We start from the raw sequence: 13385 nt of genomic DNA on the forward strand, positions 1-13385 counted from the left end.
CTAAAAAGACACTTCAAGAGTTTTTATAGAAATCTCCACTGGATTCTTAGCGTGTGTGTATGTGTGCGTGTGATGAATTTGTTCACGGGTTCCGGATAATGGAATGCATAGAATCGGAGGCGCACCTTTAGCGGTTTGGCAGAATTAGCCTCGTATGGGCTCGGCATTTAAATAACAAACGGTTGCGATTTTTTTGCGATATTGTTAGCAGTTTAAGCTTGTTTAACCTTGCGCTCCTCCATCAAAGGCAAAAGTTTATTTTAGTGTTTCACTTTGATGTGTACAATTTGCCGATGACTTTCAACTCGGCGCTTTGTCACCAAGGCGTATAATTTATGTTAAATTGATTTGCTTAATGTGCTTATAAAATACCATTTTTTCCCTTCTTTTTTCGGAGGAACAGACTGAATTGTGGTATTGTAAACCTGTTTAATCGCCTCCGTTTCTGTGTGGAGGGATTACGGTGGGGCACAAATAAAGATACACTCTCTTTCTCTCGACTCTAATTGGGTGTAGGACAGTCATTTCACGCAAAAGGCATCGATTTAAAAATTGCATTTATCCGAGAGAGCAACAGCCACCGATGCGTTGTTCTACATGAGCTCGCAAACGCCAGAGTCCTTGCAAAGATGCATGTTTGGGTCCCGTGTGAAGGTACAGAAAATCTGGAATTACACTCAGGGAAAAACACAAAAACTCAACTTTGTCTTGCTGCAAGCAGCAGCCTCCCTGTGCTGATAGCATCGTGACGATAATAGAGATGGAAGCGCCTTTATGAATTTCTGAGTGTTTTTGCACAGTTAGGGCAGAAATGAGCAAAAAGAGAGCCAAAAGCAGATAGAGGAACATCTGCAGGATAGGTGGGTGTGGGTGTGCGTCCAGGTCAGAGGGATTACGGGTGAAAAGGTCCTGCTTTTAATTGCTGCTTTGGAACTGTGGCCTGCCTGGAGGAACACAATAGGCCGGTCAGACACGCTTCAGTGGCTTCGTAGTTGTGAATATTTGCCCGAGCAGAGGAATGCTCAGCTTTCTCCCCACCTCCCCTGCACAAACCTCAATCCTAACCCTCCAACCACTCCACTTACAGCTCTGTTTTGCCGGTGCTCACCTGAGGGAATGTTTTTACACACAACCATTTACTAGACCGATGTAGTGATCATCACATGGGAAGAATAAAAAGTGCAACTCTGACTTTTTCTGTCTCGTTTCTGTGGTTGCAAATGAATGTGAATAAGCTGAACAAGTGCATGTTTTTTGTTCTATGACTTACAGTTCGAAAGGTAAAGGCTAAAAGTGTAAAAGTGCAAATAACAGCGCCACCATCAGGTCGATTGGTACCACAATTGAATGGTTCCTTTTCTGCATCATGGCCAAACTGTGTATGGCATTTATAATCAATTTACACTGGTATGGCAATAACATAAAGCAGTGTTTTGTACCAAAGCAGAATCTATTCATTCCGTCCATGTATATAACTAACATTTTCGCATTAAGCACAATTAATTAAGCATACACAGCTTGTACAGTATATAAATGTAATGCGTGCACAGACAGATAGGCATCTCGCTCACTGTAAAGATTAAGTCACACTACAAAGACCCCTGAAAAGGACTTTATCAAACGCATGCAGCAGCTATTCCAGATGATATCAGTGAGCAGGACAAAACGTCCTTTGGTGGGGATGACGGCTACATATGTATCCATGTGGGAGTGATTAGAAGAAGAGCTCTTGTTTAATTCTGTTTTGATTGGTAGGGCAGTAATTGCATTGTGTTTTTTTTTGGTGTTTTTTTTTTGTAAGCCAGGGATTGCTTACAGATGTTGTTGCCGGGTCAGAACGGATGACAGACTGTGGTTTTTTCAGGGGGTTGGGAAAAAAACAAACAAAGCGCACAGTGTTTGTCTGAAGTTTACCCCCTCACCACTTCCCCCTCGCCTCCTCGCCTCCTCGGGGGAGTTGGTGAAAATCGCCCCCTTCTCCTCGCAGCTTCAGCCCGGCACCCCTCTGCTGGCATTATAGCCGGACTCTGTGTCCGTGCGTGTTTATAGGGCGGAGGACAATGAAATAGTATAGTTTGGGTAATTAGCCGTCTTATTGGAAAGAAAATGTTAGTCAGACTAAATATTTCCAGTAATTACGCTTGAATTATGGCGTCTAAGTAAAGGCTTTATATTGGACTAAATGGAGCTGTCCTGTACTTTGTGTAAACGGGGCGGCTGCGCCGGATCACCGCGTTGGTTTGTCTTCGCAGTCCGGGTTGAGGACAGAGCCCTCCGTGACCTAGATAGAGCTGAGTTTGTAGACGGCCTCTGAGGTGCTGAACCGAGCAGCGTGTCTGCTAGACTGCTGGCTGAACCCCTTCTAAACCCACAGACAGCATTAACTTGAACCACCTTTATTCTTTGAAAGAAAAATTGCCCGGCACCATGATATTCCCAAAAGGGCCTTCAAACAAACCTTGTTTTTTCAGGACTGTGAATGTTTCTCTCTCTGTGGTATCCCCTTAAGGTTTCTCCTTTCTCTCTGGAAAGACTGCACGAACAGGATTATCAGTATATCCACAAGCTGCCTTTGCTTTCTATTCTGAGATAGAAAAACCTAGTCAGGATGTCCTGCTTTACGCTGCTATTGAGTTGTTGTTTTTCCTGACAAGAAGTCAGAAGTTTAGTGTGACATAGAAGGAAATAAGGTGAAGTTACATTTTGGCCCTGGGTATTGAACCGCAGCAAGCAGAGAAGCAGATCAGACCCCAACAGTTTTGAGTTAAAATAAATCATACTGAGCTGGAGGATTGACCCGTGGCCTGCTCTTGGCTTCGTAGGGAGTATCCGCACCAAGGGTTTCCTCTTGTTGTAAGGGGAAAAAGCTTCACAGTGTTGAAGTCTCATTTTCTCAATGCTTGCTATCAATAAAATGCTTTAGAGTTTCCGTGTTATGCGAAGACCTGGTTCTGTTTTTCAAAGCAACAAATCGCAAAACTGTTCAATGCACTTATTTTGTCTCATGCGTGACTTTTATTCTCCCCCCTTCAGCTATCCCGTCTCCATGAGGTGTTGAGGAATGAGCGATCGCCATGGAAACCCAGTCCCAGGCCAGTTCTGCTGCTGAGAAGAAGAAGAGGGTGGAGACCATTGTGGCGACCAAAGGCTCATCAGCGCGCAATGACATCAGCGAGAAGGCCGTGGCGTCTAGCACCACCTCCAACGGTACGCGGCACCTCTGACACACCGCTCGGTTTGGCTCTGTAGACACACACACGTTAAGACACCTAAGTCACTTGAGTCATTTGCAGTTTTCTTTGACATTTGACCCTGAAACATCTGTATTTTTCATGGATCGTTATGTTATAGTGACTTCTCTGTGACCTCTCATGTCAGTTCACTGCTTGCACAATTTTGCCCCATAATGCAAAGTAGCTGAGAGAATGATGTGAAGATACAAGAAAATGAAAACCATCAAAAAGGACATCACTATTCATGAGGTAAACTAAGCCAAAGGCACATCCGGTCGAGTGTGTATTCAAATATAGCCGACCTTTTTGCACCAGAAGTGTTCCAGACCTCTTTGAGCTGGAGACGGAGACGTGGCTGCGATTCGTGAGCTTTGTCATCTGCGATCACTCAGAGCCAACGATCTACTGGGGTCCAAGGAATGTTCTCAGTTCCCTGAGTTCTCATTACTTAGCGCTTGATCCTCACGCGTCACTGTTTACCTTCTCTCTATTATCACGGCTTACAGTGGATCGCGTGCAAAACTCACTGGTAGCAAAACTTTGGCATGTTTACATAGCGGCGTCTCCAACACATGCCATTAAAAGCAGCACGGGGCTTACGGCTCATTACGCCTGTCGTCATTCTGCCTTTCATTCTTATTCAAACGCTGGAAATCGGGTTATTAGATGGCTTTTTTTTTCCTGTCGCGCCAAAGCCTCAGAGCACCGAGCAAAAGTCATAACAAAACCAGAGTCGAGATCAGCGCGGTCGACGTCGCAGCTGTGCTCATTAGGCTGGAAGATCTCGGATGCGGAGGATTGGCTGGAGGAGTTGGATGTGGTGGTCCCGGTAGCACAGAGAGCTCTTTGTCACCCCTCCCACCCTTCCCACTCCTGCCTCTGCCGACGTGAGAGATGTCAAACGCGATCATCCAGAGTGCGAACCAGGAGCGAAACAGTCCAGGAAAGAGTAAATACGTCGCTCCGACTGCCACTTCTTCCCCCACCCCATATGGGAGTTATCGTAGGAAGTGGGCAGGGGCCGGGGGGGGGGGGGGGGGGGGGGGAGGAGGGAGCGGCGTGTAAGGTAATGTGCCCTGATGCGTCTTGGGAACATGCTCTCACTCTTACTTGTTCCCAGATGGCTGTCGCTATTTCATTAATTAAAGGGGCGGCAAAGAGGGGAAGAAAAAAAAAGTTTTGTTGTGGAAAAAGCATGGATGTAATTTGGGTCGATGATTGTGGATTTTTCTTTGTAATTATGCGCACAATTATGGCGCTTAAGCCGCCACGTAGAGCGTTCCCGAAAGCTTTAAGTAATGTAGCAACGTAGCACCAAAATACAGTAGCCCCCATAAGTCATTGGAAGGAGAGAGGATGATGTTTATCTACAGAGAAAGGCCCCTTTTAGATCCCAATCTCCCTTTTTGGAATCATAAGATAGCTTACACATTCTTTGTGTGGTTATAATTACAGCACATTCCCAAGTCGCCCCCAGAACTCATAACCTCTTATCAGGTGTAACCCTACACTCGCCTCAACTTTAACCCCCGTAGCCCCCTGCCCCGCAGCCTCCATCCCAAACAAAAGGTAATTGTGAGCAGCTGTGGAACCCCAATGACTGGTTCCTCTGAGGAAGGGCCCGGCCAAATATTTTAGCCCCCTTTCGAGTCGAGGGCCGGCCCCCTGATCCCGGCGCGGCGGAAACCCCCGTGGTGTGCGCAGAAACCGTGTGCTACGATAAGTTGTGAAAAGGTAAAAAAAAAAAAGAATAAGCAGGGGAGGGGCTGGTGGAGTGTTTGTTCTCTGCCACCAGGGAGGTTGTGATCAGCTGACGCATGAGTGAGCAATGTGAGGTTACGAGTTTAGAGTTAAGTTTAGAAGAAACTCAACTGCAAATGCCATGCAAGGGTTCGTTAAGACATGCAACAAGATGCAAGTATTTTGACTTTGACGAACCAAAAACTGTTCATATTAGAGCGTTTCTTGGACATTTCTCTCATTATAGCCCAGATAATTGGTTGTTATGTAGCAGCTTTTGTTCCCTAAGAGCTGCTACATAATGTTAAGTCCACTCCATGTTGACTTCTGATCTTAATATCACCTGATCGGAATCATGACTAATTAGCTATCGAACCAATTTGGCAACATTAACCTGCACTGGGGGCCGCGCAAATCCTCTTCCCTCTCCTGTCCCTCCCTCAGCTCCACTCCCAGTACGTCCCCGCTCATCCACTCTCCCTTCCCCTCCTCGGCCGGCGAGTTTTGTCCGAGTTGAGCAGGCCGAGAGTAATTATTGAGTCCTGGAAGAGCGTTCCCACATGGTTGGCTAAATGGTGGCTTCATCCTGTGTGCCATTCATCTCCGTGCCCCCCTCCTCTTCCCTGACAGCTCAAAAGGGCCGACTGTGCCACAACAATGCTGTGATTGGTGCTCTTTAGGAGGGTGTGTGTGTGTGTGTTGGGGTCGGGGGGGTTTCTCTCCCCTCCCACCCTCATCATTCGCCAGGCAGGTGGACCACAAAGTCCCCTGATTCTTTTGTTGCGTCCTGGGCTAAAAAAAAAGATGTCCATGCTCCTTGGCTGAATAAATCCTGTCGTCATGGGATAATGTGCAAATAAAAAAAGAGAAAAGTGGGGGCTAAAGGGTTTGTTATTTATGAAAGTGGGAGAGGAGGGGAAAAAGTTTCTGGTTGGTTGGACTTTTCTCGATATGGCCGCTGCTGATTTGGGGACAGGTTTGGACAAAGCAGTGGGAGTTATTGTAAATAATAGGATGAGAGCAGGCGGACAGTGGGAGGAGAAGCCACGGAAAATCGTCCAGGAATGTTGTTTTAATGTTGCCGAGCATGACCTTTCACTGGTCAAGGTTAAAATAAGGGCGAGAGGTCGAGAGCAAAGGGGGTCTCGGAGGCAAACATGTGAAGTCTGAAAGGGCAACAAATGTTCTGCTCTCGTGTCGGTAAAGCGCAGAAATCCAGAGACCGTGGCTGAAGTGTTTAAGGAAGAAAGGGAAGAGAGGGAAAAAAAATACGGCGAAAGAAATAGGCGGAGAAGAGGGGAGGAAGAATGATATGGAGAGAGAGAGAGGGGGTGTGGGGGAGAGATAGAGGAAGAGTGAGGGGCCACCTTCTTTTTTAGGCAGCCATTTAAATGATCAACAGTAAATAGAGGGGAATGTCATCTGACAGAAATAAAGTTCCCGTTAACAGCGGGGATGGAAAGTAATTTACAGATACGCTGTCCCCGCCATCTTTGTGCCTCCCAGATAAGGTTTCATTTCAGAAACGGATAGGAGACATTTTCACTTACGGGCCCCCATTCTGGGACACCTGTGATAACAGCTTGTGGACCCCTAATTGAAAATGGGTTTCAAAATGGATTTTCACTTTTCTTCCTCTTCTCACCCCTCAACCCCCCTCCTCCGTTCCCTCCCTCATGACTGCCCCCACAGCCACCCCCGTCAACACACACACACACACACACACACACACACACACACATGCATACACACTCTTCCCTATGCTTCCCCCCGCCTCTCCACCTCAGCTCCATCCCTTCTCTTTTTTTTCCTTGCCGTTCCTATGTCGTTGGCAGAGGGAGGCGATATTGGAAGGACAGGGAGGGAGGAAAGGAGGAAGGGTAGGAGGAGGAGGCTCGGGGAAATGGAGCGTTGGGAGCAGATCATCCCTCAGCCCGTGTCACAGCGATGACAGCCGCGTGATCTGTCTTATTAATGAAATCATTGATCACCTGATGGGACTCATAATCAACTGTTTCTCCACTGTGTCCTGCCTCATCCCCTCCCTCCTCCTCCTCCTCCTTCCTTCACATGCTGCCACCTCTGTCTCCCCACCTCTGTCTCCCCCCCATTAAACCACTCCGGAGATATGATCATGTTTCAGTTTTACTAATGAACCAAATCTTTATTTTACCAAATCTTTGAATATGCACCCCCTCTGTAACGCGTGTGTGTGTGTGTGTGATATGTAAGTGGGGGTGCAAGACACATTTTTAAGTTACGTGTGATAAACATTGTGAATTGCATGTGACCTGACCAAAATAAAGTATCTTAATAAAGTATCTAAAACAAGAACACACAGACACTTTATCAAAACAATGTAGCTTGTCCCAGTAACTTGTCAATAACGAGCTCTCTTGTAACTGTTGCTGAACTTTATTCAGAACACACACACTCACACTGAACTCTCAAACACACTGCTCCTCTCTTGAACATATCCCAGCATGCATCACTGCTCCCTTCACCTTGCTTAACCTTCAGGTAATCTATCCAAACACATTTATCACAATGCTAAATCGATTTTTTCCTTGATATTGAAATTTTATGAAGACTATTTTCCATTAATTCAGTGATTTTTAAACAAAATTTCATGTTTTGTGGGAACCTTAGATACAGAAACAAAGACTTTAACCTTTTTTGTCCACATTTTTCTGGTTATTTGCATTGAGATGAAAACAGCACAAATATTTGATATGGACCCTTGAAGTAGCTTCAGTGTAGCTAGCTATTTTAGCTTGTTTGGCCTCAGCTGTTGACCTCAGAAGAAGTAGGAGATCTGAATTGTGGGAAACATATCCATTCTAATATATCATAGCAGCCGCTGACGTTTGTGTGTGTGTGTGCATTAAAGGTGATCTCTGTGATCTATAGTGGCGCTGGATGTGTTTTACGGGGGACCAGAGGTGGGCGTGTGTGGCTCCAGCACGAGGAAGCCGGGGCCCCGCTGTGTTACCCTGCTCTGGGCTCTGCCTGTGGGGGCTAATGAGAGAGGACTGATGGAGGGATAAGGGACCTCAAGGGAGCGCTGGCTGGCCCACGGGTCAAACAGCACAATGGAGGAGGCATTATAGAGCCTGACACAGAGCCCCGCACAGGAAAACTGGCTTTTAGTGTCAAAACCCACTGTGGTACACCTCCCATAAAATATGTATTATAGCAAACGTGTGTTTTCTTCTGAGCACATCTGCTGATGTTACGTACAATATTTTAGGTCTATATCAAAGCTACCTGTAGATTACAGTTCATGTGGTGATACTGGCCCCATGCTCACACACACACACACAGAGCAAGAGAGAGAGAGGCCATGGCCATTTCATGGACCTCTGCACTGAAGGCAATTTCCTGCAGCAGCAGGGCGACCAGCTTTGGCAGAGCCACCTCACAGGGGCCTGAGGCGCAGGATTAGCTTAGCCGCGCTGCTGCTCAGGGTGGAGGGGCCCTCAGCTGTCCGGCCCACTCCAGCCCAGCTTGGCCTCTCTGTCTGGCATACTTCCACCTGCCTGGAAGATGCCTGCTGGAGCTCCTTCACTTCTAGAAGCTGCACATAAGCCACTGCCCCGAGACTTTTTGTGCTGTAGAAAGGCCACCAAAACATAGCTATAGTAGAAACGCAGTATATCAAACGTGAGTTCCTTTAAATTGTAATAAATTGTATAATCAAACATTGAAAGTTTGACTCAGGATTCACTGAATACAAACACACCTCCCTGTCATAGAGTTTTAATAGTAATAGGTTGTGATAGCTCATGCTGACCGTCACAATGGCTGCTCACAAGAAACTGAGGTCATTTTCACTGACATGCTGAGAGCCAGAAAGGCCTGGGAGTCAGGGGTCACACAGGTCAGAGACAAGGCTCTGAGCCAATGAACAGAGTCACAAAGACAAATCGGCCTGAGTCAGCCTGTCCGTGAGAGACGAGTGGGTTAGAAGCAAATGCCTCATTCCTGCCACGGCACCGGGGCTTTGCTGCCTCTCGATGCCATAGTAGACTGACACACAGAGTCGACCGATGGCCTCATAAACTCATAAACCCCTCAAGTGGGGAATCGGTGCTTGATTATTCTGCCACTCTGTCCATTTGTTGGTAAGCATCAGCGGCCTCCCTCCTGCCGGGAAGGAACAAAACAAGTGTCCTGACCCCTGCAGGAGGATTTATTTTGCTTTGTTCCTCTTTATGTCCTGTCCTTTTTGTTCACTCGCTCACGCCTCGTTACCACAGCTGGACTCAGACGTTAGAGCAGCAGCTAGCGGCCCTATCACCAGGATTGTAGTTCAAATCAAATAAGAACTGCATGGCAGAAGATGGGAACTGCAACAGAGTTATGTATGATTGTTGCTTGACTTGCATATGAACATTTTCTTCCCCAAATCCTTGTCTTGTTTCAGACCCCTTCATGTTTCAGGCTGCTTTAAACTCATTGGATTAAAATCAAGCCATGCTTTCAGGTTTGGGAGCGTAGTCGGGCCCTGCACCACCTAATCTCTCTCCCCTGACCTCCCCACCTCCTGGGCCTCGACTCTCGCCCGTCTCCCAGCGCCCTCCTCTTCTCCCCTCTACCCTCCCAACTCTCTCCCTCGCAGTGCGAAAGAGGAGCCAGGATCAAAGGCCGCAAACCATGGCAGTGATTTCTGGTGATTGATTAGAAGCAGAGGTTGAGAAGCGGCGGCTCTCTCTCTCTCCTCCGCTCTTCCCACCCTCTGGCACTGCACACGCATTCTCCCAGGGCTCTCGTAAATAGCTGAGGCTTTAAGTGTGAAAAGAGTTGCCGCGATTGGCAGACAGAGCGCAAGAATCACATCCGTGCTGGCGAAGACTCGGCCAGTTTTTCTGCCTCTTCCTCTCGGATGGCAGGGGGGTGTCAGTTGATAAGAACCATTTGTTGTCTTGCCTGGATCTGGGGAGGGACAGCGTAATCCCCTCACTCTGAGCTGAAGGAAGGGTGCAGAGGAGAGGAGAAGGAATTGATTTTCAGAAAGAGGGCATGCGGTGAATTGAACTCAGATGTGTAGCAGAGACAGGGCTTGAGAGAAACATTCTACTTGCAGGGGAAACAAATGTCTGTAGCTTACAGGAGAGGCGCCGTGCAATTTAAACTTTAGCAAGGCCTTCTCATGTTAATCAATTGCATAGCTGTCTTTCACCATTCTCTCCCTCCTCCTCCTCCTCCTGTCCCAAGGTTAGGTCAGCCTGGGGGCCTTTTGACAAAAAAAAGTGGTCCTGCAAAGGCATTTTAATAGGCCGTGGCCATTCTGTGGGCATTGAGATTAACTCCAGAGCAGAATCTCTGGCATGCATGTTTTTGCACACAAATGCACGACTCCCTCCTCTCCCGTCTTTCTTACACTGCCCCGATCTCGCCAGTGATGTTCCGGAGTGTGGGCCTCGCAGTGACAGCTCCAGTCCTGGAGAGACGTGTCTCATGTCAGACTTTGCGCCAGACAGACTCCAATAAGAAACAGGGGTGGGGGTGGGGATGCGGGGAGTTGTTCAAACCCAACTGGAGCAGAGCCAAAACTTGAAGTGCAATTCTCTGTGGTATTTACAAAATGATTGAGCGCATATTTGAGTGTCATGGAGTATCCCATTACCCTTTTAAAAGCTTTTATCCATCCACAAACTCTTAGATATGTACACATGCATTACATACTATACTGAACGTGCACACAGAAAATGTAGTCTCGCCATTTCTCTCCCTTTTCTTTCATAGCACCGAGCGTTACACACACTCTGGGCAGCTGGACGATGGGCCTGTGATTATTAACTGTTTGGCGACCTCATGACTTCATCTTCGGTGCTGTCAGAGGCGGCCCACATTACGTCTCGGCGGGGCTCAATGGGCTCTTTGTTCTGGCTTGGCTCTGGAGCAGCTCAGCATGGGGCTGCGTGAGTCCGACAGCCCCAGCTCAAGAGGAAGGGAGAAGGATTGAGGGAGGGAGCGGAGCGAGTATGGCAGGGAGGGATGAGTGGAGATGGAAGGAGATTGAGGGGATTCGGGAAAGACATGGGAACTAATAGAAGAAGTGGGAGAGTAGAGGATGAAGGGATGGATGAGCGCTTGAAGACTGGGGTGAAGTAACACGGGATTAGCGGGAAGGACGAGACGAAAGGAAAAGGTAGATCGGATGTGGGGAGGCAAAAGCGCGGGAATGGCAGATGAGAAAGGAAGGGAAGCACAGAACATGCCACAGGTAGCCCGCAAGTTACACACCGCCTTAATTCCACCAGCCTCCACCATGCCGAGCCATTCCAATAAGGACAGCAGATTATGAAGGCAACGTGTCAACTGATCTGTGGCAGCGTCCTTGTGTGGAATGTGGGATTAATGGAAAAGTAATGTAGAGATTAGAGGAGGCGAGCGGCGGGGCAGCGGAGTGGAGAGGGACTGGGAGAGGAGGATTCCACGGGCAGGAGTGACAGGAGAGGTCATACATGAGGAGAGCTCATTACCAAGAAGGGGGACGGCAACAGGAGGCAGTGCCCCTCGTAGGGAGGAAGGGGAAAGTGGAGAAAGAGAGCCGCTGGATAATGGAGGACAACTGATGGAACTGGAATAGCGGGCGAAAGACCGAAAAAGGAGGAATGCGGCTTGTATATGGAACGTTCAAACGTTTGTTTGTTTTGGAATTCTCAATGCGATAAATCATAGAAACAGCGGGGGAAAAGCACAAACTTCCACTTTAGGAGAGAGTAGAGGGGTTGGTTACAACTGGAATTCTGTTTGTGCTGTGTGTTTCTGTAATCTCTACTTGCTCATAAACTGGAATATTAGCTGGTCTATGTTTAGGCCAACCTAACAATGAACAACACCATGCAACACCAGCCTTCCACCTCTCAGGCCTCAAACCTGTGACATTTACATTTACAAGACCATCTCCCCAAGTATGAGTTAATCACGTGGTCCAAACTGTCAAAGTCCTTTGCCTTTTCCCTTCCGCACTCACCCGTAACATCAAACCCCCTCCCAGCAGACGGCGGTTTAGTCCTTTCGGCCAACATGGCAGATCCTCTAATCTGCCCGAGTTTCCCCTGCCTGCTGCAGACTTTGTAATGAAGGGTTCCACGTCTCACCTGTGCTTTAAGAGAGGCGATGTGGAATTAGACCCTGTTTGTTCGAGCCGACACTCTCTTCTGAATCAGGGTGAGGAAATTCACCTTGAATTTGGCCCAATTTTCAGGTCTAATAAGATTTTCAGATAATGGGACGGCAACAAGCAAATGAAACTCAGTTTATAAAGGATTCTTTGTGAAGTGAGTTGGCACCATTTAGTTCTTGTTGTTAAAAAATTATGTGGAAAATGAACTAATGTTTTTGTAATAATTAAGGTGTCAAGCCGCTTAGGCAGAACGTTGATTTGATTTGCCTCAGAGTAATTTTAACACGAGGTGACTTAATGTGTGCACAAGAACGCCGCTGATTATGGCAGCGTGAGTGAAGGAGTCGCTGTGGTTGTGTTATTTTTATGGCATTTGGCTTGTAGTTTGGAATTCTGATTGTCATGCTCTCTGGTAAAAGAGCCCTATGTCGAGTAAGAAACAGTAAGCATTACCAGCTGCGGCATCAAAGGCCCAGGCATGCTGTTCATTGAACCCAGATCGGTCACACTCATGTGTAGCCCCTGCTTCAACCTGTAATGTAGACATTCAGCAGAAAGCATTAGACTGAGACTAATGTAGAGTTATAGCCACAAATTAACTCCTAACACCTCTCTACCTGTGATGCGTCAAAGGTTACTGACTGTATTTGAAGGGATATCATGGATCGTTGGTGGAAATGAGTCCAACACCTGTGCTTACTTGTAAATTCAACTGTTCTGTGCCACCACGCTCACTGTGTTTACGTTATTTGTCCGTAGTGTGGTTTGAGTAAAAGATAGAGTAAGAAGTGTACGTGAATGGTATGGAATCAATCTGAACCCAAATATAACCCAACAAAAACCCAATAACCCAACAAAATGATGTCAGATGGACCCAAACCAGATCAGTAGGCAATCAGAAAAGAATTTGACATTTTTACAACAGCACCTGTTTCCCCACAATGGTCTAACAAAATCAATACTGGCTGTACAGCAACATACAAAGCGATAGAGAGCGAGAGGGAGAGGGTGCTTGCAATGGATGTTCCACTCTGAATTTGTAGACGTTCACCAGTCATTGATAAAGTGCTTAGCGGCAGGAAAATTAATGAATCTGGCCTGACTGGGAGAGGGGAGTGGGGGGTTGATGTAGGGGGAGAGGAAGAGGAGGAGGAGGACTGTTCGGGTAATCCTGTTCCAGCTAAATGGCTGATCCCCCTCATTCCTTAGATATCAAATGTCAAAAGTTAAATTAGCCTGCTAGCCTCAGATAGGAGTTAACATGCTTTTAAATGGGG

General features: G+C 47.2%; 1 protein-coding gene across 2 annotated transcripts in view; it reads left to right on the forward strand.

Annotated features, from left to right (window-relative positions):
• Positions 1–13385, forward strand: part of gli3 (GLI family zinc finger 3) — an 88335-nt gene that overhangs the window by 13929 nt on the left and 61021 nt on the right. For both annotated transcript variants that reach the window (XM_076158313.1, XM_076158312.1), the window contains exon 2: positions 3034–3207. In XM_076158313.1, the coding sequence (XP_076014428.1) occupies positions 3075–3207 (133 nt within the window). In that variant the 5' untranslated portion in view covers positions 3034–3074. The remainder of the gene's footprint in view (positions 1–3033; positions 3208–13385) is intronic.

This window comes from Genypterus blacodes, unplaced genomic scaffold (genome assembly GCF_046128005.1).
Source record: "Genypterus blacodes isolate CSIRO-AG114 ecotype Tasmania unplaced genomic scaffold, CSIRO-AGI_Gbla_v1 ptg000076l_1, whole genome shotgun sequence".
In the NCBI taxonomy this organism is placed as follows: domain Eukaryota; kingdom Metazoa; phylum Chordata; class Actinopteri; order Ophidiiformes; family Ophidiidae; genus Genypterus; species Genypterus blacodes.